General features: G+C 42.0%; 1 protein-coding gene across 1 annotated transcript in view; it reads right to left on the reverse strand.

The window, feature by feature from the left end:
* Window positions 1-27,185, reverse strand: part of atrnl1b (attractin-like 1b) — an 83,716-nt gene that overhangs the window by 29,712 nt on the left and 26,819 nt on the right. The window contains exons 18-25 of the mRNA XM_047608822.1: window positions 20,671-20,904; window positions 19,703-19,840; window positions 17,278-17,371; window positions 9,149-9,201; window positions 7,772-7,866; window positions 6,891-6,969; window positions 4,475-4,632; window positions 262-323 (exon numbers count right to left, since the gene is read on the reverse strand). Of these exons, the coding sequence (XP_047464778.1) occupies window positions 262-323; window positions 4,475-4,632; window positions 6,891-6,969; window positions 7,772-7,866; window positions 9,149-9,201; window positions 17,278-17,371; window positions 19,703-19,840; window positions 20,671-20,904 (913 nt within the window). The remainder of the gene's footprint in view (window positions 1-261; window positions 324-4,474; window positions 4,633-6,890; window positions 6,970-7,771; window positions 7,867-9,148; window positions 9,202-17,277; window positions 17,372-19,702; window positions 19,841-20,670; window positions 20,905-27,185) is intronic.

Consider the following 27,185-nt stretch of genomic DNA (forward strand, 5'->3'; position numbering starts at 1 on the left):
ATATCTTGATGGCCCACGCCTCCTCTTTACATGGCACTTGCAGAGCAATGTGCACCTATTTAAATTGCAACTGGCAGTTCATTTGCCTCTCGAAAAAAGGAAAATCACCGCCTTGAAGGCGCATTTACATGCACTTGGTTAAAAGAAATAACTCAACGAGCCCTGAGAGGCGAGAGTGGGGAATAAAGCTGTGAAGGACAATGTTTGGTGACTGACGAACGCTTTTAAAGCGTTTTGTTTACTTAGGTTGTATACACTTACCTGAAGAATGTCACGAAGAACTGGACGAGGTCCATGATACTGTTGTGTTGGGAGAAGGCGATCTATTCGAGGGAAAGGACACAATGAAAAGATGACAAACACGCTAATGGTAACTGTAAAATACGACCAAATATGTGAACGAGGCAAAATCTTGGTGCAAAGTTGTATGAACACAGACACAAAGGCTTTAATTTGGTTTTCATATGACCCAAAGCTATATTTAGGAGTCTGAAACAATCAGCCAAAGAATGGAGGTGGTTTTGGTCCAGATAAAACTGAACAGTGCATTTATAGTGAAAAGCTTTGTTGGATGATTCAGACTTTCGTTCAACATCAGGTTATCATCAGAACCAGAAAAAAAGGAAATAGTGTGTCGGTTAAGTGACTTTGAAATGACAAAGAATCCTAAAAATACCAACATTTTCCAGGTACTTTCGTCAGACGTGCACTCATCCACAAACCAACCGATGTAAAGTAAAACAAAGGACTTGTTTGAGGTTTCTTGAAGGCATTTCACGTTAAGGCGAGTGTCTTCTAGAGATCGTCGAGCTCTGACTGAAGAAGCCACTTCGATGAAACGTCTCCAAGATACTTCAAACGAGTCCAGATGGCTGTTGTTTAGCTTTACCATGAATGCGATGATTGAGACTCTTCACAGACCCGATGTCAAGTATCTGGAAAAGAAAGTCCTCACTACATAGTTTTGTTTTCTTGAGAGCACACTAAAGAGCATTGCACTTCATATCTAACCGGATCAAATGTATAAGAAGATTAACCTCGGTTCAGATATTGGTTTGGAATCTCGGTACATCTAATCCTCCCATTTACTGGCTGAAATAAATAAAACAAAATAAAAAAAAAAAAGCATCTGCAAAGGTTTGCCACCGTTTCTTTGAACGGTCAAAACGCTCAGCTCGACCCAAGAGAAAATCTAGTGAAGTCTGACTGAGCTCCCCCAGCCGCTGCGTGACACTGCAAAGGGGTTAACGTGATATGGTGTCTGCAGGTCAAGTAGACATTAAGAACCAAGTGGACCCTCTGAAAGGTCACTGACAATAACCTCTGGAGGTCCTTCTACTGAAGCTGTCTGCTTGAATGTGGTGCAGCAAGACAAAAGCGAGGCGGAGAGTTTGTGCCAGGAGGCGACAGAATTAATTCGATCATTTGGACAGATCTGGAGTGCAGTTACGGGTCGAGCCGCGGTTATCCTACGGCAACGATGCTGTAAAAAAATGCTGTGAACTAAGAATACTTTCAAAAGTGGATGTGCAAAATGCTCAAACCAGCATCAATTCTTCTACGTGGCCTTGGCTACTAAGTTGTTCCAAACATCTCGGACTCCAGATCTTCTGTGGATGTAGACGTCCTCAAATTGTTCTGCATCTTTGTGCAATCAAAGACTCCATGATGCTCAGATCAGGACTCTGTGGGGGGACATACCATCACCTCCAGGTCTTCTTATTCTTCTTTATGCTGGAGATAGTTCTTAAAGACATTGGCTGTATGTTTGGGGTCGTCTTCCTGCGGCAGAATCCATTTTGTGCCAATCGTACGCCTCCCTGATGGTATTACATGATGGATAAGTGTGTGCCTGTATTTCTCAGCATCGCGGACACCATTAATCCCGACCAAATCTCCATTTGCAGAAATGAGGCCGAAAAACTTTCAAGGAACCTTCCACCATGCGTCACTGCTGCTGCCTGCAGACACTCATTAATACTGCTCTAAAGCCCTCCTGCAAACAAACTGCCTTCTGCTACAGCCAAATATCTCAAAGTTTGACTCATCGGTCCAGAGCACCTGCTGACATTTTTCTGCACCGTAGGTCCTCTGTTTTAGAGAGTTGGCTTCTTGGCTGCAACTTTTCCATGAAGACCACTTCCGGCCAGACATCTCCAGACAGTAGATGGGTGGACCTGGGTCCCACTGGTTTCTGTCATTTCAGAACTGATGGCTCTGTTGGACTTCTTCAGATTTCAAACAAGAATAAGCTTGAAGTGTTTTTCATCTGCTGCACGCTTCACTGGCTGACTACTGACTCCAAAATCTCTGACTTTTGGCAAGCGTACCAACGAGATTTGATGCTGGTTTGAAAAACACCAAATATTGATTTGATTTAGATTTTAGATAACACTTGTAATTCTTGTGTTTTTCTGCGTTTATGCCCGAAAAGGCGACGCAGTCGGCGAATAATGGGTCAGAACTATGTTTCATCTTCATTAGAAGAGAGACTACACACAGCCGTGGCAGATAAATTGCTTACAGTAGACCACATCACGGTGACAAGTCATTATCTACAACGGATGCTTTGATTTACACACAGAACATCATCTGCCGCAGTACTAAGCCTCCGATTGGCAACGCATAAAAGTTGGGCCAAAACACACAACTGTGCTTTTTCAGAGGTGAATTATTTGTATCATATTTATTACTCTGCTAAATTTCAGATAGAGCTATGTTCTGATTTAGCTTTCTGCCTGTGACAAAACAAACAGAAAACTATTCCTAAATTGCGTTGGTAATTGAAAAGATACAGGCGACCGAATATTTGGCTTTTCTCAAAAATCAGGAGAGGAATGTGCTTTCAGATTATACAGTGGAACAGAGTTTTCACTCGACTATTGTTCCTTATTGACAACTCCATCACCTTTGCAAACCTCTGCCCTCTTTGTGATTTTCAAACCTTATTAACTAGAAAATGAGAATCACTGATCTGAAATGAGATGCTCACTGACATGGCAAACGCGACCTCCAAATCACGCTCCGCACAGATGTTCTGCCGCCTTTAATTTAATGAACGGGCCGGTTCTGTGTAGTCCTTGCAAACCTGCTTTTCACATGATACGAGGTCAAAGCAATACGTGTAGGGTTAATTTAATTTCAATTCATCCACCTCGGCGCGATCAATTGCATCATTTGAGAACATTCTCCCGTCGCGAGAGGACTTTTATTACGCGGCGCGGCCCGTCGGATCGCTATTACACCGACATGTGGCGACGTCATAGAAATAATCTCAGCTCTTTGCTATCTCAGTCTACATTTAAATGCTTCGAAACCATAAATGCAATAGCTCATAAGTGCAAATTCGGCCTTATCTCTATCCGGGTCTGACACTCTCTGCATCATAAAGGCAAGCAAGAATAGAGAGACCTTATCCTGTTACAAAAGCTATTTGCTTTAACAGCTCAGTCCATAATAAATAAGTGACTGTTGGCTGGGAAATCTAATAGAAAACTATTACCGAGCCACCTCCACAGATGGACTGACCCCAGAGCTATTATTACGCCAAGGTGGTCCTCTCATCAGCCCCGTGAAAGGGTGGGACAGAGTACAAAAATCGATATTTGGGAGAGGACTAATTAGCAAAATGGGTATTGTGTCCCATTATTAGGAGTGAAAATTGTTATCGCATTGTATCACATTTCTCAGTAGAAGCTTTTGCTCCTTTGCCTAAACGAGCTGTGTGATTGTCGCCGCAGAGCCAGATCCTGTAAGAACCGCACGCGGATTACACATGCGCAATCGAATGGAAATGAAGTGATATTTTGTTAGCTATATTCCGTTAGTCGTTCTCCAGCTGGTCTAATTAGAAAAATCACGGTTCAAGAAGCACCTCCTAAGTGTATTGGCCTGGTTTTCTTCCTCAACTTCACTGTTTTCCATACAACTAATCACTAATCACCAGTCTCCGTCTGTCATTTTGTCGCAATCAGTCACATTAGGGCTACAGCGGCCCCCGAGCCTCATCTAATTTTATTGCCTTCAAGAGACAACATCATCATTGTCGCTTTCATAAACCCTGAGACAACTAAAAGCAAATGGACTATTTCTTTTCTTTCTTTCTTTTTTTTTTGGTGTTGTATGTTTGAATCAAAAGCGAGAGGTTTAGAAATGTGTGCTTTACTTTAAAAAATAAAAAATCATGCACAAAAAAGCAGCTGTGCACCTATGCACGCTAACTATCGCTCATTAAATCTGTAATTACAATAAAGTGCACTTGAAATCACCCTCAGGAACAATGGTGCATCTGCAAAGATGGCTGCTCCTGCTCTCTCTTTATGCACGTCAGGCTGAGGTTTCTCCTCCATAAATACGATCTTTATAGATTATTGTGCACATGCTGCACATCGTGTTAGCAACGTGCAACGAGGACGACACGGACGCACGGCAGCGGTTCGGTTTATCTGTCGACTCGACGAGCCCGAGTCCTTACCTGGATTTTGATGGGCCATGAAAAGTTACTGACGTAGACGTAAAAAGTGATGTTGGGGTTGCTTCTAAATGTGAACTTCTCACAGGAGAAACTGTCTTTGTACTCCTTGATGTTTGTCTTAGACACAATGGGCACCTCTTCTCCGGAGATAGTTCCAGCTGGGGAAAAAAAAAAAATAAAAAAATGAAAAAGAAAGAAAGCACAATAGCACCTTTAGACACAGAGAGCTGTTATTATTCATGCACTAATGGGTTCGCTATTGAGACATTTGGAGCAAGATGAGAGTCGTCATAAGCAGCTATTGTTAAGTTTAAACTGCGTTTAACTTCTTTCAATGTTGACCTGACGCACTGTGCAGCTTTATTGCGTAATAACGCACTCTGGCGACATTTTATTGGTAAATGTGAGGAAAAAGGGCAGCCTGAGGGAGACGGAAACGCTGCCGAACATAGGTCACGATTGAGTCATGTCATCACATTAGAATCCACCGGCATCTGATGCGTTTGTCTGAGGGTGAGAATTTTGTTTTGCACAAGAACAACTTGTGTTTATGTTCAGTATTTTATTAGAGGAGGGGGGGCGTCTCTTTCAATAAACTTCAACATGGTCAAGACTGAAGCGTGAATGTGTCTTGTGTGTATATACAAGATTTAACACCCATCATGTAATATCGTCTATATTCCATCTATCTTAATTCGTTTCTCATTCTTCCTCATGTCAGTGGCTTCTCAGCATTGACATTCCAACCCACAGCTCTGAAACAAAAGCAGTGAAAATGACAGCTTGAGTGTGGCTACGTGAGCACGTTTATCTTAATTGAAATCACCCCCCCCCCCCCCCCCCTTTGCTACCCTCCCTCTGCTACTAACCCCCCCCCCCCCCCCGTTCCCCGACCCAAAGGCGCTTCATGCTCTCGTCGATTGTGAAGAGGCTCCCGTTCCTTCGGAGACGCACAGTATCTTTGCAGAGGGAGGGAGGGGGGTGGGGGTCGGTGGCGACTTCAAATATTAATGACGGTACTCCAAAAAGGTTAAGGTGGCGGAGTGGGGCGCGCGGGGAGGTTAACGTGTTTTAGCGGCTTCCGAAATGTCAGCGTTGTGGGGGAACGGAGAAAGTGGCAGACGACTTGAGAAGGGGGGGTGGGGTGAGGGGGGGGATGAACAGTAGCACCGGACAACTGCAGTGTCCTTGGGTGTCTTTCCTCAGGGGACCTATAATATCCACTCAACAGTGACACAACACACACTAACAAGAGGGCGCACAACTACGTGATTACTTAATTAAAACTACAGAGGAACAGCTAAAGCAAGTGGAATGAGGGTAAATGACAGAATAAAGGTGCGGGATAATTTGTAATTTTGGTCTATTTAAACACCTTAATCCAAGATTTGATTGAAGACGGCAGATGCAGGTGCTTTATTTTACCTGAGTAATTAAAGAGAGTCTCAGACAATCAGAGTCTGTGTGTGTGGAGATGAAGGAATGAAGGGAGGAAGGAACGCTGATACTCTAAATATCTGCTTTGGTGACCTTCTAATGTGTGGACATAAGATCCAAATATAGCTAATATAGTCAAAATTATTTTAAACCAGTATTCAGATTTCAAATTAATTAGAAAGATTAAATATAAAACGTCAGATTTTGGTTCTTGACCATTGACACAGGTTTGAGAGGTGCAGTAGAGTGGATGTGGTTCAGTTGGTGCAACATTTACAAGCATTTACAAAGAAAGAACAAAAACTAATGAAATAAACATTTTATGCATAGGCCCTATAATGGGGAAATGGCTGCACACTAAAAATGATGAATTTTGTTATTTTCCTCATAAATGAAACCCTAATATTTCAGAATGAAAGATTATATTGTGTCATGTGTCAAAAAGTGGTTATAATGGGAGTCAATGGGACATTTTTGTCCACTAATGACTCCAGTTTGTACTAAATTTTAAATTTGCTGCTTCGCAAAAACTAATAATGGATTCAAGTCAATATTTTAGATAAAAATGAGCATTAGATTAAAAGAAAATGCCCCAGTCCCCCAACATTAGTTTTATGGACAATGGGAAATGTTTTGTAAAAAACAACAGTGACATTAAGTAATCAAACTGGCATTTAAAGGGCAAAATCCTCAAATTGATTGAATTTTTGGCAGTGTCATAAAGTGCTGAAGTGTTTTAAGAGATTTATGCAGAAAAAAAACAAAAAAAAACAGTCCTTTATTGACCTATTGGAATTTCTTTTGAATTTCAAAGCTTGTGTAGGGAGGAAAAATGTGCCATATGCAGTAACACAGCCAAAAATGACTGACAAAAAAGTCCCTAATGATGCATGATGGTTAAGAAATGACTCGTATGTACCAACAAAACTTTAACATTTCTACAATAAACCTTAAAAGTGTAAATAAAAAACACAACTACCTGTTGATCCCACCGACCACGTGATATTGAGGTTGAAGTTGTTGGATGCATTAATGGACATGTCCAGGTTCTTGTTTGCCTTTAGGTGAAGAACATAAACGCATCGTTAGAGTAGCTGAACATGAGATGACAGTCGTGATGTAAAGAGCTTTGAAAATCCAAACCAAATTGTGGGGCGCTTTCACACACTCCCAAGTGTCACTTTATAATAATCAATCTTAATTATTGAGCCACGCCAGTCAGACGTGAAATATGACACAATGCTGCACTCGTTTAAGAGTACAGGAACTGTGTCATAGTTTTTGTGCGTCTGCGCTGCAGGGACTGAAAACAATCCCAGGTCTTTATGGAGCACTTTTTTTTTTAAAAAGTCTTTTTTAGCTCCTGCTTCAGGGTAGGTTATTTCCCATCATGAGAGGGACCTTTGGTGGGGCAAATGTACTTTGATTGTTCTAACACATGACTGCAACGCCGCTAAGGTTTGTGTTAATAGTGACCAAACGTAAGCCGTAGTACCAACAACTCTTAATGATGGAAAATAAACTAAACACAGAAAAAATGGACAAACATTCTGCCGGATTGATTGAAGGACACTGAATGCTTCTTGTCTTGGTCTGTCAGTCCCTCGTGTCACCTCCTAAATCTAAACTGGGCCCGTCTGATGAGTTGTAATTGTTTTTGAAGGAGTTACCTGAAGTGACCGAAACCCCAGCAAAGCTTGTCGTATATATAGAACGACTTTATTGCACGGACACGTTTTTTTGCCTCCATCCGGCCACTGGGTCGTTCCATAAACCGAGGAGCGTCGCGGGGGTTTTGAGCCACTTTGTATTTCATTCCCACCTTGGAGGGAGGCAAAGCTGCGACAGAAATACAGTTACCTGCTCAGGTGAGGCCATGAAGTTTATGGCAGTGTAGTGATTATCGTCTTCTTGGATGAGGCTGAAGGTGAACTGGTAGTCAATCAGGAGGTTGTCTGGTTTAGAGCATCGGAGAGGAAAGAAAGGAGTTATTTCTTTTCCTGGATCCTTTAGGTAAAAAGACCAGAGACTAACCTGAGACCACTACACATCAAAGAAGACGAAACAAGTACAACTACCACCGTCAGAAGAAACCTTGAATAATAAACCATTAAATTATCATTGAATTGTCATATTATGCCAAAAAATATCTATTTTCGCGTTTGCCGGATCCAAAAAACTTTTTGTCTGTATAACGAACAAAGTTGTCGAGCCCATTAGATGTTGTTGGTGGTTATAAATGCGTGTGACAGCCGATTACCTGCGTGCACGGTTTGGCAGAAAACTAGAGATAAGCTCAGAATCGCACTCACTAACGTCACTGTGAAGTAGCCGGATAATGTCGCCACGAGTGCCCCGCGTTAATCTACGCTCAGCGGCCTCTTAGATAGCGAGGAGTCCCGTGTTTACAACGCCGCGTAGCAGAACTCAAGAACGAGTCCCGGCGGTGTCCAGAGGTTAAAACGAGCTTGAGGCTTTTTTAGTTTTTAGTCTCTCCCTCATTGAGCCCGCTGTCAGGCTGTGCATTTAAAAAAAAAAAGAAAAAGAAACAGGAAAAAAGGGACAAAAACCTTGGCAAAGGCTCTGTTGTCAGTAGCAGAGTGCTGAAAGGCAGATAACAAATCGCTAAGTACTGCAGCACCGTGAAGGACACCGCATCATGCAAACAAACACGTCAAAGCACAAACAGCAGCATGTACAGTATACACAGGAACAGAGGCGCAGATGTGCTGCCGCTCGGCACCGCGCGGCACATCCACGCTTCTCCTTTCTCGTTTTTTAATTGCAGCCACTTCCATCGCCGCGCACCTCGACGCGAATCCCCCTTTCACTTTTACAAGTCGAACCGGCATTTAGTCAACTTTCTAAATGAATAAACGAGTAGGTGCATGATTGAGTGAGTAGACAAGTGGAGAATTTTTTACTCCTCCGTCTCCTTGATTAGCTCAATCACTCACTCCCTCTGATGCACTTGACATTTTCACGACAAGTCATTCTGTCACCGAACAAGCGCCCCTGGTGCCAAAGTGCTAAAATGCTCCATCTGCCCTGAGCGGAAGAGAGGAAGTGTAGAGACTGAGGGGGAGATAGAGCGGCAGAAAGAAAAGAAGGAAAAGCACTGAGAGAGAGAGGGAGAGACTGAGAGAGAATAGCCAAGAATAATCAAGGGGGTGTTTGTGACTGAGTGCATATGAGCTGTCTCTCCAGCAAGTAGCTGTCCAGTGGAGAATTACTCACAGTAACAGGTTCCTCTGAGTGGATTGCCAAGGTAACGGTTTTCTGAGTCACATCTGCAGCGAAGAAAACAGAGAGGAGAGAACAAGATGAAGACGAGTGCTAACAGATTGAGAGCGAGAATGCCTCTTATCGAGGGGGGGCGGTGTACGCCAAAAGTGCCAGCGCATTAGCTCCTGCTGTTGGCGCCTCATCAAGTCTGCTACTTCTGACAAAGAAAGGAAATAATCTGATAGTTTGGAAAAGTTAATTAGATTTTTTTTTAAACTTTTGTTTATCAAAGTTGCGCAGTGACACAACTTTACATCCCCTCAACCTGATCACAAATAATCCCACAAAAGGCCTCAGAGCAAACAACACTTAGAAATTATTATAATTTATTTTTAGATGCATAATTCTAAAACCAAAATGTGAAAGCAAAATTACAAACAACCAATGAATGTCACTGTATATTAGACAATTTTAACACATGGATCAGGCATAACATTATGACCATCTTCCTAAAATTGTCTAAGTCTCCGTTGTGCCTCCAAAACAGTTGTGACTCATCAGAGAATGGACATGGGTCTTCTGAGGGCGTCCTGTGGTGTCTGGAAACAGGATGTTATTAGTGGGGGGGCCTTTGGGTCCTATGGGTTGAGGGGAGGGGCCTCTGTGGATCATCCTACAGACACTTAACTTGTTGAATTTGGGGGCCAGGTCAACAAATTGTGGTAAAGTTCTAAAGTGTTTTTTTGAGTTGTTCCTAAAGCATTTTTCATGTGCATCCTACTGCCATTAAGGAGTGTCATTGCTTTGGGGTGGGGGTGTCTGGTCCGGTCTAGGTGGGTGCTACATGTCTTAATAACATCCATATAAATGAATGTCAGGTCCTAAAGTTTCCCAGCAGAACACTGAATTGTCACAAGATGGTTCAAATGTTATTTATTTCCCCTGTCAGTGGTTATAATGTTGTGGCTGATCGGTGTTTAGTCAATCTATGGACAATGTCTTGATTGTCACTGCATGCGCTACATGCTCTCCTTAAAAGTAAAAAGACAGCATGGGCCTCCCTTTTTTTCCAAAATACGCAGGTTGAAATGAATCAAAATAATCTTTTCATTCTCAACAATGTCCCAGTCGGTTTAATACATTTCCCGAATAGCACTTTAAACGGACGACTATGAGTGGGTTCCTTTTAATTTGCTCAGACCACAGCAATTTAACAGCAAACAGCTTGTAAACAACAACGGCGATGTTGTGGCATCGGGCAGAATAGTCTGACTTTTAATTGAAGAGCTGCCAAGCAAAATCATTTTTGTTAAACATGCATCGACTGTTCCCAAAGCATGTGTGAGCGCGTTGGAGGAACATATGGCAACGTTCGCTGGGCTGCATGGTTCTTTACCTCCATTTAAATGCATTCGTCCACCGTGTCCCGATCCTTTAACTGTTGGCTCTGAACTACATCCGTGTTCGGTTATTTACCGGATTAAACGGGAGCGAGTGATTCTGCACACACACCGAGAAAAGTGAAAAACGTCACACGGCAATTCCAGCGTTGTGTATCTGCGGCCGTATTGATTGTGTCTCACGGACGTTTTATCTCGTGGACAACCAATTAAACTTGATTTAGAACGTGAGTATCAGAGGCCGTGTCGAGGAGCCGGAGGGGACCGCGAGAGTGAACAGAGATGAGTTGGCCGACGCACAAACACAAACTGAGGAGGAGGAGGTGGTGGTGGTGGTTGTCAGTGATGTTAGGATGACTCTGGCTCTAAGAATAGTTCAGTACTGGCTGTTTTGTGGCATTTTGCATTCACAAGACAGACGGCATCACCACGGAAGGTATTACGCAGTGAGGAAAAAAAAAAGTCAGTCAGATGAGGATGGAGAAAACACCGTTGACACATGTCAACGCTTCATCAGGAAGAAATACCTTCCAAATCTGGAAAAATAAAGAAAAAAAAAGACTGAAACGACGACTTGAGGGCACGTTTTAATAATTACTGAACAGCTTTAAAGCAACAGTGTGTAACCTTTGCTGAGAAGAGGCAACAACGATCAACTATGAAGCTCTTGCTCTAATGAGCTGGTATATCTAAAAAAAAAAAAAAAAAAAGATAAAAAAAAATAAAAGCAACTGGACTTTTGAGTTTTCTTGAAGACGTTGTCCCACTCATCCCATCAGCTTCTTCTTCTTCTCTCTAAATGACTCCAATTACATTCAAGCATCTTGTGGCATCCCTCAAGGATCTATCTTGGCTCCCCTTCTTTTTTAATTGTAAGTGCTGCATTTGTGGTCTGCTTTTTTTTGTTGTTGTTGTTGTTTTTTTTTGAAGTATCTTCATCTCATATAATTGAACATGAAACAGCAATGCTCCTATACACACTACTGGTCAAAAGCTTTAGAACAACGCGCAGTATCCTCTGGTATAGTTGGTCAGGGCTTCATCCTACAGCAAGATAATGACCCAAATCTTTAGTCCGAGCTAAACCAGAACTACCTCGGGATAAAAACACGATGGAAAGTTTGAAAACATGGAGTGGACCATGACCCAGTCTCTAGACTTTGGTTTGTGATTAACTGGACAGAAGAGTGAAAGCAAAGCACCCTACAAGTGACACACATTTCTGGGAAATTCTGCAAGAAAATTGTGAAGAACTCTCTGAAAAATATTTGATTTCCATTTTAGAAAGAAAGAATGTCAGAAGTGAAATTATATTATTTAGAGACCCTGTTCTCTTAGATGGTTTTGACAGTGCCATTGGCCCTCTGGCTGCTCTACTGTCACACAGTTGGAAGAAACATTGATGTGATTGTTGACTTCGCCAAGGACAATTCACTTATGTCCTTTCTGCAGGACATCTATGTAGAATCCCATTTGTAGCTTAAGCTGTTGTGAGTATTTGTTTTGGCCTGACTCTGTTGGTAAAGTCAAGTTGCTGGTGTGATCTCTATTCCAATGATTTGACTTGTATACTTCATTTAAGGGATGTTTGCAGGCATGTTTTTTTTTTTTTTTTGTTCCCCTGATCCCATACCGATCTTTTAAAATTCAGTATCGATCCAAGTCCTGATCTGATCTGAAAATAAACTTTCCTCCTCTAGAAATTCATAAAGGCTTTTCTTATCTTACTTGTATTCTCCTAGATTAGGTGTGCTCTGTGTGACTAGATTAAGTGCAGTAAACAGCGCTGTCAAAGTTAATGCAGTGTGGAGAAGGTAGCTCGTACCTTATCTCCAGAAAACCTGCGTTCCACACGCCAGAAATGTTCTGGTCTTCCAACGCCATAAACTCCCCAACCGCCTCTTTAATATTTTTCTCCTTGACGCTTTTATTGGCAGCCAACCGCCTTAAATCAGAAGAAGACGTTTTGATGCCACAGGGACGTGGTTTTGGTTTATGGCAGACCTAAAATAAATAACTACAAATGATCAGACTTGGTTGGAGACCAAGCCCGATTCAATCACTCTAAAAAATGCCTGGACTGAGTAGTGGATCTGAGTGGATCATGGGGCTGGAGGTAAGAACGCACGAAAACACTCAAAATGTCTAAGGGTATGCACAATCTTTGGACAGCCAAATATTTTCAGATGTCAAAAGCTATTTGGTTTGTCATCTACTATCAGCCACAAATCCTTGGTGCATGTCACATAACAACGTCAGATATGCTGTTCCTACGCCACAGTGCATAAAGGCATACAAATCAAACCAGCAAATTCTGAATATATATCGGGGTAGGGCTCTTAGCCGGGGAGGAGCCAGCTCTGCCGCTCTCAGCATTAATGTTAAACAGCCAAGGACGGGTTAGAGTGCTCTTTTACCACAGCACAAAGGACACGGGACAAATGCCGCCACAGGCTTTTGAACCTCACAGAACAACACTCCAGGGGCATTGTAGCCGCTTGGCATTTGCAGCTGGCAAAACACCCAGATATACCCACATGCTCATCAGCATAATGCACCTCCTCTACTCCGTATCTTAATTTAATCTACACCTGCATGCATCCGTGCACACATCCGAACTTCAGGCAACCCCCTCGCACTGTATCTTAATTCGATCTACACCCTACTTGAAACCTTTGTCTGTGCTCGTGAATACTCAGACGACGTAACGCCCATGCAGACAGAGGCTACGTGCAGGCACGTGTACCCCCACCAAGGCATGAGCAGCACTCTGAATAGTGTAGGCATCCGAAATGGGCACCGTAATAAGTAAAAAAATATTTTCCTCACTCCCCTCCTTCGACTCATCCCTGTAACACAGCGCAGACCCCGTCAATTGTATTTGAAAAACAATTCTATTCTGCACGGATGCACCGTTCACTTCATTAGCACAGCTATTATTTAGAGGTCCTAATGGCATCGCTGGTTGTGGTGCATGTCCGTGTGAACGTGTGCACGTCTTTGGTGGAAAGACACAGCGTCCTTGTGTGGAGGTCTTTGTTTAAGGGGTTACTGGGGAGGGTGCAGTTAAGTGGCTGACAGTGTTTACATGTCATAAGAACCAGAAAATTAAAGAGCTGCCAACACTACAATGCCCACATGTTGGTAATTAGCTTACGCGAACATGTCTTAATGTGAAAGTGTATTTTTGATGTCGCGATTACACTTAACCGTAGTAATCTAATTACATTCTGTAACATATTCTGCAGGTTTATGATGCTGGCTGATGTTTGAGCTGATAATCAGTGACAGGTTCCAGCAACCTTCCCAACGCTGGCACCGGAGCTGCACGGGCACATGCTCCCTCTAAATGGCTGATGGTGATTGGCTCGCCTGTGTCTGCGCCTGGCTTGTTCTGGTACTCCGCTCTGATTCTGCAGGGTGGAAATGAGTTGTTTGTATCAGCTGCTAACCACCTGCTATCCAAGCGCTGCTCTGGATTGCACTGCGCTGCTTTCCATCTGGTAGCAAGTCAATGTGACATTTTTGTTAAGCGTCAGTTATTTACTTTAAGGTTGACGGTAAGGATAGAGGGTTCAGAGGGATCTCACTTTTATTTTATACAGTTTTGGAGCACTAGTAGTGTTACAGAGTAGTGTTTTTATCAGTTATAGCCCGTCGACTAATACACCTAAAATTGATTAAATGAATATAACTTAAAAATAAACAGCCTAAAGCGTAGGTCTTCAACAGTGACCCCTAGGGGTTCCATGGAGGTACTGCAAAGGCTTTGGTTGATTAGCCATTTTTTATATATTTTTAACCCTCCCCCCACATGAATCCAACATATTTCAGTAAAGAGATAAGGAACATGCCATTACTGAATGCAAAATAATAATAATAACAATAATAATAATGTATATTTATAAATGGCACTAGGCCGAGTTTAATATAGAACATATATAACAGGTAGGAGGTCCCTAATTAATCTCTCCAACAATGTGGGTGTCAAAGGCCTGAAATATGTTGAACACCCCCGGCTTAAAGCATAAATAAAACTTACTACAATATTCAGCAATCAATCTTTAAAGACCCCATGAAATGGCTAACGGTGCACATTTTTTTTTCTCCTGACATTTTCCTGTAAGAAGAGCGCTAGGAATGACGCTCTCCTCTAAACATCTGGGTGAGAGCTAAACCAAGAGGGGAGGAGCATGAACAATTGAAGAGGCGTTTCATTTGACGCAAAATTAGTACACGCCCCCGAGTGCAAGATGAGTCAGTCGACATTTTAAAATACTTTTTGCAGAAAATTACAACCAGTGCTGTGGCAGATACTGGTGTATAATTGATATTAATTGCAAGACTTATGATATAAAATATATCAAAGCATTCACATTTGATTTAATGCGGATTTTAAGGATGTCAGTTCAAAAGTCTTGTCATTAGACAAATTTAAAGGACATCTTTTTAAATTCATTTAAATAAATGTGTGATAAGGACACAGTGATAAATGATATTAAAGATAAAAAAAATAATAAATAAATCATTGCATGGTGTGTTGGTGTGTATGCACTGCATGTGAACTCCCTCTGTTCTGACCCCTCCTTAACTCTTACTGCATTAAGGGTATTAAAAACACCCGAGTATTCTGCTTACAACTGGGAAAGCAGACAGCTAAGAGGAGATGGCCCTCCCACGCTGAGGGGAATCCGTCGCATCAGCAGAAACTGGAGTTTCTGACCGATAATGTGAGCCGACCGTTCTCAGTTTTCCGCGCCACCGAATCGTAGGAGGCCGAGACTTGACACGAGAAGAAACGGGGCCCAACTCAGCGGCTTCTCTCAAGAAAAAAAAAAATCAGTGTTCATAACCGCGGCATGAAAATCACTGCAATGAATCACTCATATCATGATGAATCCCATTATTTAATTAAAACAAAGGGTTAGCTGAAGTCTGAAGTTATGTCATGACTCCAAATCAAATTAATTTCCATTTAACATTTAAGGTGTATACTTATTTTTTTTACTTATCTGTGAAAGCGACCAAGTGAAGATGGGAGACAAATGTATCACATAAAACCGCTCATCTACTGCGTAGAGAAATATATTTGGAGTTAGAAGCATTAATTTTGTAAGTTGCTATTTGATGAAAAAGAAAGTTAGTTACCTACCGTCCATCATGATGTTCTGCAATAATTAGACATCAGTCTTTTTTTCCAATTACATTAAATCTCATGAACCAAGATGACTTGTTCTAGTCTAATTTTCATGTGTCTGTGTTCATGTTTAAAAACTACAGTATTGCGACACCAGCTTGATTTTGTTTTAGGTTCATAAATACATATCAGAAATATTTATACATAGTCAACACCTTCCCTCCAGCCCACATGACGACCATGGGGTCCATATTGATGCATTGGCTATTTTTAAATCCCATCTCAAAACCCACCTGTTCCAACGAGCCTCCCCACCCCGACTCAATCTCTCTACATGTTTTAGTTTTTAATGCTTTTGTGTTATGTATTTCAACCCTGTTCTACTCTGTACTGTGTCCTTGTGTGTTTTTAACAGTGCCTATAAATAAAATGTATTATTATCATTATTATCATCATCATTAACACACTTTTTTTGTTTTTTTATTCACTTGCTGTCTCACTTGTCAAAACAGGTGTCCCTTAAAATAGCCCGATGCTAAAAATACAATTAGCAAATTAGCAGAGTGCTACCACGTTTTTTTGGTTAGGCGGAGGATAAGGGAGACAGCAGCTGCCAAATAATTATTGGACTGAAAAGAGGCAGATTTTAAACCCTGCCAGGTATTCGTCTGGCAAACAGTCAGCGGTGAGCAGCCAATACGCTTTACTTTAACCCAAAACCGTTTCATTAATGCAAAGACACTGTGAATTTCACTCGTGGCGTGGGGCAGAACAGCTCGTATTTGGCTTCTGTCTCCCGCGTCTTATTTTGGCAGGAAATGAGTCCGATACTAAACTTGCAATTAGCAAATAGGAAGGTACTATAGATAGCAAAAGGACAAGGGAGGTAAACGAGCGACGCCCAAATAATTATTCGACTAAAAAGAGGCCATGTTTAAACCCTGCCAGATATTTATCCGGTCAACTAGGTCAGTAAAGAGCAGCGAGTATGTTTTACCTTAACCCAAACTATTAACTCGTTAATGGAAAGACATTAATTATTTATAACCCTGCACACAAAGAACCCCCCACCCGACCTCATCACATCACATCCAACTCCAATGACATTCCCAAGTGCAATAATTATCTGATCTGTTCACTTAAGTGAAATATTTATTATACTTTGAGACATTCCAATTTCTGTCTATTATAATTGTTATTATTATTGTTCTCTCAGGTCTCAACTGAAGAGTGCACTTATGTAAATAGCATTTTAAGTGATTAGACGGTGACAAGCCGCCTAGAGAGTCACTCCTGACTGACATCACCTGTGGATTTTAGTTAGAACATGGGAAAGAAAATCTCACATTTAGCTTCTTTTTTTCCAGGGGAAACAAGCCCAATACTAAACTTGCTATTAGCAAATTATGAGAGTACCGCCACATGTTTCGGTTGGTCAACTACCAGAACAATTGCCAGCTGTTTCATTCAAAATTAAATGTTTATAATTGATATCTTAAACTGTGATGTCACAGAAGCAACATTTAGGCCACTACGGGTTATGCAGTTATATTAAAAATGACCCGGGTGCAAAGTGTGAGCATGTGAGCGGCCTGTGTACTTACAGCTGGCACTGGTCTCCTTTGATCCCCTTGGTGGTGCAGAAGCACTTGCCAGTTAGCACCTGGCACACATTTGCATGGCCATTGCACTTGCAGGCTGAAAAATAAATAAATAAATACATAAAATAAATACAGATGGAAAAGACGATTGGGGGAAAGAGGGGAGGATAAGAAAGACAGGACAGCCGAACGCACACAGAGAGCAGATTGATATTGATCCGGGTAAGGCGCTAAACAAAAGTATTCCCCAAAAGATCGAGTGAAACTCAAACATCTGATAGATGAAGGAGAACCCCCCTTCTCTTTACCCTGGAGACCTGCTAAGCATGTGTGTAATCCAGAAACTCGAGTAATAGATGTGTGAAACATGAGTGAAATGGCTCCTGAAGTGCAGCAGTTTACAGGGAAACACTGACCCATTCCTTTCACTCCACTAAGCTTCGTAAAACACTGACATGTCACATATAAATATTTCAGGTGACTAGAGCGTCTTAGCGCTTTCCTCGACACCTCCTGTTAGTGACGGCGGGAATTTAATTTCACAAGATGGGGAGGTTTGATGAATGGATGCACACCGAACACAAAAGCGGATCCGCACGCACTTCAAATTAAAGCGTGGATGCGTTCACATCATTGACTGTTTATGCTACAGACGAACCCATTGTGACGTCAACCGCTGGATTCTGAACCTTCGAAAATGAAACCTGAAGTGGGCGGAGTCGGATGAGCTTTACTCCACCCACATGCGGACATTCCAAATATGGACGTGGGGGGTCGTGTCAGACGTTGAGACTCTCCGCTACCTGTTAGCGCAAGGTGGGAACGCCCTTAATTATGCAGAATTTAAAACCTTAATAAAGAATAAACAAATAAGTTAGAAAAAGATTCACCCCCGTACAGTTGTCATGAATAGTGAAATTAACTATTGAGACCAAAATCGTTTTGTTTAATAATGCTGTAAAGTTGGGCTTTTTAACATGGGGGTCTATGGGGATTTACTCCCTTTTGGAGCCTCTAGTGGCCACTCGATGAACTGTACTTGCGCTTGGACTTCATTGCTCAGACCTGGAGGTTGCCGCTTGGTTCACATGTTGTAATAATTTTTGGTCCTACCCTGGGGGTGTGTCTGTGTGTGTGTGGGGGCCATGAAAGAAATGACAAGACCATTTGCAGATGCTCGCCGGTGTCGTTTCACTTTACACGTTAACAGCTACACGTCCTGCGCAGTCCTGAACGGACGGCACCTGAGACTGAAAAGCTCTGAGCTTTGAGCGTGTCTGGCAACTCAAACAAAAAAAAAAGGCCCACCTGTAATTTCTCAGGAATGCTACTGATGTTTCATAAATGAGTGTAAATCTGCTCTTGACGAGGGACTGCTAACGGTAATACCAGCCTTCGTTCGTTAGAAACACGCCCTCACGACTCTGATCAGTGCTGCGCTTACACTGACATTAAATCAAGATCACATCATGTGCCTTTTTGATTTGGGAAAAACAGAAGTCCTGTGTAAAATTATGGGTTGCATTCCCAGGGGAAAACGTACTCTGCACAGAGATTGAGGCTGCTGTGATGAATCTACTTCATGCAGCATTCAAAAAGCCAATCCCCAAACAGCCTTTTCATGCCCAGAAAATGACTGAACACCACACCCAGGCATTTTTTGCAAAACAAAACAGATATTGAGTCGCGTATCCAGTTGCATTTAAAACGTCAATACTGCACCCCTCTCTCTCTGCATCTGCATGTTCGGCTCTGTGTGTTTATCCTTTATTATAATATCAAGATATGTGACTAATATGGATTTTTTTTCTACAAAGCTTGACCGTATGTGGGGGAAAAGAAAAAAAAAAGCCAGTAATACAAGACTACTGACCTTCATCTTTACTTTCACTTCCCACTGTATGTATTCTCTAAGCTCACTACCTCCAGCGTCGGAAAAACATTTAAACCTTGACATTTCGCTGCCTTTCTAGAGAGTGGCATTGCAATGGAGTTGCAGATCGAAAGAGGAAGCCATCTGAGACCAGGCACCTATTAGGATTATTTCTTTTCTCTTTCTTTTTTTTTTGTCATGTCATTAATCAATCGTAATAGTGCCCTCTGATGGGTATGATGACGCATTACAATATATTTATCAAACATTATTCCTCATTAGAATTCAATGAGAACGTCGTCTAAAAGCTTAATTATCCTCCACACACACAGCAGGTCCAGTCCAGACAAAACAAAACATAAAAAAAAGGGGGTAATGTGCGTTTTCTCGCTTGAACTTAATTGATCTCTCGTGCTGAAATGAAAATGTATGAGCAGAAGTTTATGGGGTGTTAGTGGTTGAATGACATCGACTTCTCCATAAAAAAAAAAAAAAAAAACACAGTAGGTCTCATGCGTGCAGAATAACTAATATCTGCAGCGATGCGGTACCCACCCTGGCATTTGCCGCCGTTGGTCGGGTCTCCGTGGAAACCGGACATGCAGGTCTCGCAGTGAGGGCCGGTGGTGAGGTTGCGGCACTGCTCGCACACGCTGCTGTTCACGCACGTGCTGTGGCCGTTGCACTGGCACGCTGCGAAAAAGGAAAGCAAACAGGAGGTCACGGCTTTTCTGTCTGAAAAATGTGACACCTGCAGCCACTTCCTGGAAATCCCAGACACTCAATTCGACTGCCACGTCACTTTAATTAATATTCAATCAGACCTGCCTTTTAATAACATTGTAATAGCTTTAACTTTTAATTAACCAGCATCTAAACCGCAGATTGGATTTGTAATGCCGTTTGTGAATTAGCTGACATGTTTGCGTCGATGTTTAAGCTAAAGTAAGCTTTTTTTTTTCCCCTCTCCTTTTAGGTTATTTATGTCATTCCGCCTTATAAGTGCTCGCCTGTCTATCTCGCTTTATGTGAAGTGATGCATCAACACGACAGCACAGATTCTAGGGCAGAAAAACCACCGGTATCCGAGAGTAAAAAGTGACAAAACAAAAGGAAAAAAAAAAATGACATGCCGAGGTTCCTTTTAAATGACTTCTTGGCTTAGTGAATTATAAGAATCACTCAGCAGTCACATACCTCACGGATTTTGTAAATACCAGCGAGCCTCCGAGCACATTTCCCATTCTCAATTTCCGACAAGGAGCGGGTATATCATCATCTTACGTAATGCGGGTGTCTGGAATGTCGCCTGATGAAAGCATTAAATGGCATGCGAGCGTAAGGTTGCATGTAGTCAGCTGGGAGGGATTAGTTGCATAGGGGCTGTAACCCGAACCCACAATAAGAACAGCTTTTTTTGCAGCTTAAGACGTGACACGTCAATATGTAATAACAGCCTCTCGCGCGGGTGCACTTGTGACATTCGATCTGTAATTCCAGCGGGACGGACGGGGATCACTCACCGGGGCAGTGGATGAAGGCCCACTCGTAGCCCTTGTCTTTGGGGCAGATGCCCGGCTCCAGGATCATGTCCTGGGTCTGGCCCTGCTGGCCCTGCTTGGGCAGCTTCTTCATGGGCCCCCGGTACGAGCCCTCCACGCACAGGCCCTTCCCCGTGCTGCTGGGGTCGCCGCACCAGCCGCACTCGGGCTGCTCCAAGCACTGGGAACACGTCCGCAGGCCTGAACAGTTCTGGGCTGTGGGAGAGAAAAACACGTCGCATGAGTGCGTTGCTTTGTCCCCTCTGAGCGCACCACTTCTATTTCAGTTCATGTACAAGAGTTGACGCCGAAAGAAATAAAAATCTGTATTCGACAGAGGCTCCATGTTGCAGCAAATGGAGGTTGTTGTCGAGATTTTTATGCTGAAGGACAGTGAACTGGTCACATCCAGTCCCCAGAATATAACTGAATTCAAGAGTATGTTCCTATATTCCTTTATATAAAATCAAATGAAAATCAAACTCCATCTGAAAAGTATCTTGTGCCTTCAAAGGAAGATGAGTATGAACTCGTTCTTTCATCGTTTCACATGCTTTCTCATTTTCTAAAGTCGTCTTTTTTCTTTCAGGCAGCACTGTCTCGATTAGGCACATGAGCCAATAGATAAAAATTAAAAATAAACAGGCCTCAGTAACAACATCAAATTAAAGCAGGTGAACAAACAAATACAAATAAAGCAAAAACAAGAAAATCACAACATTGAACTAATCACGTCGGGTTTATTAAAGTTCTAACGTTTCCCCTTCGACAATATTTTTTTATCATCAGACTTAATGCACAGACTGGTTTAACCTCCTGAGGCCCGGGCTTCACTTTGGAATGCATTTGTCATTTTTCATTTCCTCAACGTATTCTGCATCAACTTTGAACATGTGTGGGGGAAAAATGCACGTCCTCATATGTGGACACTGGGATTATTTCTCTGTATAATAATACCTGAACATGGCTGTGCAAAACAATTGCAAACAAACAGTTTTTTTTTTCATTCTTCAAATATAAAACTTTTCAGACTGTTTATTTTCATGTCTGAACATGGCTTTGCAAAGACAGAATTTCAAACAATGAAATCCCAACGTCCTCAAACGAGTACTTGCTAATTAGCAACGTTATAGCTTTTTACTCTTGATAGACTTTATTAAACTTGCATGTCATATCAAACAAAAAAAGTTGATGATGCTTGAGGATGAATCCACTGAATCAGCTCAACTACTGTACTGACCCTCTGCTACCACTAGATGGCAGACTAAAGTGTCCACTTATGAGGACAACAGGTCTAAATGAAGCAGAATAAGAAGATGCAACAAACCTAAAACTTAACGTCCCCACAATGAGGACACAGGGTCTCAGGAGGTTAACAGTCAGTTCCTCTCGCGCCTTTCTTTTTTGTTTTGTTTTTTTGAGAAAACAACTTTACAGGTGTGTGTTGATCCAGACATGGTGACCACATACGTGGCCAATGCCTTCAGTGCGTCATATTCTTGGGATGAAGCTGAAAAAATGCAACGTTGCATGTGAAAGCCTCACAAACAGGAAGCCTAAAGTATCGCAATCGCCCCCTAGTGGCAGTACGGGTAATCTGTTAACACTGTCAAAGGCTAAAAAAATAATAGCACAAATTTGAGATATTTATTTATTTTATTTATTTTTCAGTGTCTGCCAAGAAAAAAAAAAAGTGGTCCTTGGACAAATGTAGCTGATGACCACTGCTGTTATTTCTTAGGATTTACAGGAGCTGCAGATTGAGGCTGTTTTTACACTGAAACACAAACTGGTTATCTAGTAAAGTGACAGATTTAAAAGCAGATAAGAGGATAAGGAACAGGCATTAAACAGTTGATGGAGCAGGGACAAACAAATAAATGCGTTCCAAAACCACCTGGGGCTGGAGGTAAAGTTTGGGAGAAGTTCCACAAAAGGATTAAAAGCAAAGTGGGCTTTTTTCTGTACGCTTTTTTATTTTTATTTTTTTTGGGCCAGCCGAGGAACGAACGAACTTTAAGGCCACAAAATTGCTCGACAAGTTTCAGCGTCACCGGTTGCCCGCCAGACAGACACTTTAGTGGAGAAAATGCCACTACTATTTTAAGGAGACAAACACTGAGTGCTTTTACCTCAGTTTATGTCAAACAAATCTCCAGCCATTCCGCTAATGGACGTGAAACCATGACAACACGAGAGCAATCAGCACAAAGTAAGGCCATTTAAGTTTGTTTTGACGACAAGACATAAGTGGCGGATTTCTCTGAACCATACCATTCGGAGAAGGAGAAAGAGAAACAGCTGGACGGGGACTTGTGTCTTGTCAAGAGACAAAAAAACACAAAATCTGCCATACGAAAGCACATCTTTCGCTCCCATACACAAATCAATATGTGTGAACAGCTAAATCTGACGCCTGGAGGTGTTACATAAATTGGAGGGTGATTATAATGGTGTCTTTAGAGGAAAAACAAGTCTCCCTTCGTCGAGTGTTACCAGATTCCATCAGCTGAGCAAATAACAGCCTCTGTTTTCTGGTTTTCCACGCAGCACTGACGAGTCTTCATCTACGGAAGCGTTTCAGGTGAATCTAAAAGTGTAAATGACTTGTTTGCAGGTTCATTTCCAATCACAAATCACATCAAAATGTGCCTTTTTTTTTTTTTTTGGTCAAATCTTTGCTGTAAGTCTTCTGTGGTGGCTTCATTCACTTAAATCACAGCCTCCACGTTGCTCCTCCTGGACAAAGACTATTGATTAAAATGTCAACCTCAGCACATCAGTATCTGCCCTTTATTATTTATTATCTGTAAGAAAACGTGAGGAAAACACGGCTCCCGCTCAGTTTTGCAGTCTGCAATCAACGGATGACAAATGTCCTTTTAAACAAATGTTCTCGAAGGAGTACGCAGACTTTAATGTGAGTAAAATCAGGGCAAAAAAAAAAAATATATATAATGAAAATAGATTTTCCAGTTCTTTATAGTGTCTTGATTTGGGTTGCACGACTTCAGATTTTTAAAGTCGACCGTTGTGACGTGATGAAAGTCAAGTGGACACCGACTAGTCCATGATGACCTCAGATCGGTGTAAAAGCTCTGTCATATACGTACTCAACGATCAGCTGGCTCTCAGACGCAAAATAAATAATAATCAGAGATGGCACCAGTCCTCTGAGCCTGAAACTGGATGATGCATTCATGAAAGTTTGGAAATTACATACATTACACAGATATCACAGATATCACAGTGTTCATGTTACAGGTTAACTCAGAGGAGAAAGAATAACTTTGGTATAACGTCACCGTTTGCTAATAATTAAAACATATGCAGCAGCTATTTACAAGTATTATATGAATTTGACAACTCAGAGCACATTTTTCACAAGTTGTCATGAATGCAGCATCAGCTGCAGCTGGATCTCAACCAAGTTTTACCCACTCACCCGCCCACCCTACGTCTGATTGGCTAGTGATGTTAGTTTGGAGAGGGAACGCTGCGTTCATGAACTCAACTGACAGCTCAAACCTGACACATATGTCACATCAACAAGTTTTCTTTTCAAAATGCTTTTTTTTTTTTTTTAATCGCAATCAAATGCAAACTCCAGGTCATGGTATATCCAAAAACACTCAACTGGCCTTGTAGAGGGTTATGGTTAGGGTTTCTCCAACGAGCTTCTTCAGTTCTGGGCTTTAAAAAGCCACATCTGTGGGTGTTACCAATCAGAAACTTGTATCAAGTCTCTCCAAGTCGAGAGCTTATACTTACTATAGAATTCAATCATTTTTCTTATTTCACCATTTTTGTTTCTGGCAGATCGACGTAGTTAGTTAACACAAGGCACGCAACCATAGCAACATGAATGTGCATCCTCCATGTTGAGTGTAGCTGCACGTAATCATAGTTTTAGATGGTGCAGCAGGTGTACATGTTTATCACAAGTTTGGGTGTAGCTAAGCCTGACTTAAGGCTTAAAGGAGGTTTATGCATATATGCAGATCCTGCAGAACAACGTGCACCTCCCCAGAACTCTTAACCTCCCGTCGTAGAGCCGCACAGGCAGCTATAGCGTAGCTTTAGCCTTTACGGCTGCTTCTCCATTTCTGCAATTTTTGCACTGATTGTTTTAGATCAATAGAGACGGAAAACATCGAGGTTAAATGAGGGGGTTCGGAGAGGCAAACATTTGTACAACTCGTTTTCAGACAAAGTTTCAGTCGCCATTGTTGAAAGCGAAGCAGGAAGTAGAAACAAAACAAAACAAAACATAGCACCGACGAGCAAACACCAGCATTGGGTTACATAGGTTACGGCGTCTATGTGACGCAGAACCCTAAATTCTCCATTACACCAAACTTTTATTTTTTGTCCAGCTGGTGCAACCAGTTCTAGGAGTAAAAAAAAAAAACAATGTTCCTGTTGTTCTGCCAACACACCACATCCAAGGCATTCACACATAACACAAAAGGCACCTTTGAAGCTCATAATATTTAACATTTATTCTTGAAAAAAACAAAATTAGTCAGCACGCAATTTAAATCGCGCACCAACTGCCTCAGTAGACTTCATATAGGGAGTATAAAAGCTTGGCTTAACATAAAAGATTGAATCAAAGGCTGAGGAAAACGCTGTGAGGTAAAAAAAAAAAAAAAGGAAAAGTCAACTTGACCTTGCATGTTAAAAATTGTGCCTGAACCAAACACAGCTGTGGGGGGATTTGCTTTTTCAGACCCAGACAGACAGCGCGTTTGTGGAAGAGACGGCCACGTGTCTGCTTTGCCCGTTCGATCTGGGGAGAAACAGCTACGCCGCCAACTGAAGAGACAACTGGACAGCTTAAACACAGAGTTCATCACATGCCACTGCAGAGCTACAAACCACCCGCAAGAAATAACGATTAGTTATCCCGAGCTCAGATCTGCGAAATTAGCCACAAAAACAAATCTCTTTGAATGAAGCCCTATGGACTATGTAAAGCACGCAGCACGCTGCTTTTCCCCCGGGTGCGGCTTTTAAATGGATTTATGTAGCGCGCTCAGCCTAAAGCGCGCATCTCTATGCGAACCCAACACAAGAACGAAAGTAAAGTAGGTGATAAAATTCAAGGCTTAAGCAGTGATTTAAACTTAAAATAGCGAATGTGAAGGAGCAAAGTCAGACGGAGTGAAGAGAGGGAAGAAGAAAACACGGAGTGAATTTATAGGACAACCTTCTCTGTCCTTCATGCCAAGAGGGACTAATTCCTTGAGACAAATATCCACAGCGAACAAAAAAAAAAAATAAACCCAACATCTCTGCATTACCCAACACCAGCAGGCACAAATGAATGAATTTGAGACAGCACTCTTGGGCTGCCTGAATTTGTCGTTGGCTAAACTGATCAGAGAGGTTTTTTTACAATCTGACATAACTGTGGGTACGTTTCATAAATCAAGCAGCTCAGGAGGATCGACCTTCAGGTAAAGGAGCACACGTCCACTGCTCATTAGCATCACTTCTGGACGTAGTGATCAGGAGAATGACAATAGGTTCATGTTTACACACAATGACGGCTTCTGGTTTTTTTGCAGCTGCCTTCTTGGCAGTTTGTGCAGGAGGAGAATTAAAGGTGTTCACGTTAAAATGTTGGACTAACAGTGAACCGTGCAGGATGAACTGACTATCAACTGTCAGTCCCTGAAGTGTGTCTCAGCTCGTTGTGACACTAATTCCCAGTTTAGGCTTCTGCGTCAATTTGACGGCGTAGCTACGGCAACAGCCCAGACCCTAACGCCGTTTGATGGTTGTGTGTTCATGCTTTAGTATTTAGTATTTGTTTCTCCGTTTCGAATTGTTTTGGATCAAGAGAGGGTACGATCCAGGTATGAACGTGACGTCACAGCCGGTGACGTCTCCATGGTTACGGCCACTGAGTGGCAGAAAGTGACAGTTGAACATGGAGATTAACAGCATTAGTTTGAATCATAGCATTTAATAGCATCAGTTGTGCGATTGACTGAACCAACAGATTTAAAAAGCAGTCAGAGATATATTTTTACAGATATCTGCCACAGAAAAGAGAAGTAAACGGGTCGCGACATTATGAAGAAACAACTGGAATCCAGGTGTTGTGGTTCACATTTAGTGTCAGGTAATATTAATTTATGCTGTATTTTTTTTGATGAAGTCATACCTTAAGTCCTGGAGGGCTGTCAGATAAGTTTGTAGATGTTGTTGTTTTGGTGTAGTCACGGCCGACAGTAACTATTTCAGTCAAACATTTGCACGTCTTGACTTCAGCGACATTTCGCCGAAAGTTTCATTTGTTGAAAGTGAAGCAGGAAGTACAAACAAAAAATTAACCCGACTGGCAAAAAAGAGAAATTGCCGACTCGTGTTTGTATTTGTTTTTTTTGCGTATGTCTAAGTCCCGCAGTACCTTAAATGAGCCTGAAGTAAATTCAATTTGCCACCCTGCCTCTAATCTATTTTTACAACCTTGGCCAACGCCACCT

Source organism: Mugil cephalus, chromosome 16 (genome assembly GCF_022458985.1).
Source record: "Mugil cephalus isolate CIBA_MC_2020 chromosome 16, CIBA_Mcephalus_1.1, whole genome shotgun sequence".
Taxonomy (NCBI): domain Eukaryota; kingdom Metazoa; phylum Chordata; class Actinopteri; order Mugiliformes; family Mugilidae; genus Mugil; species Mugil cephalus.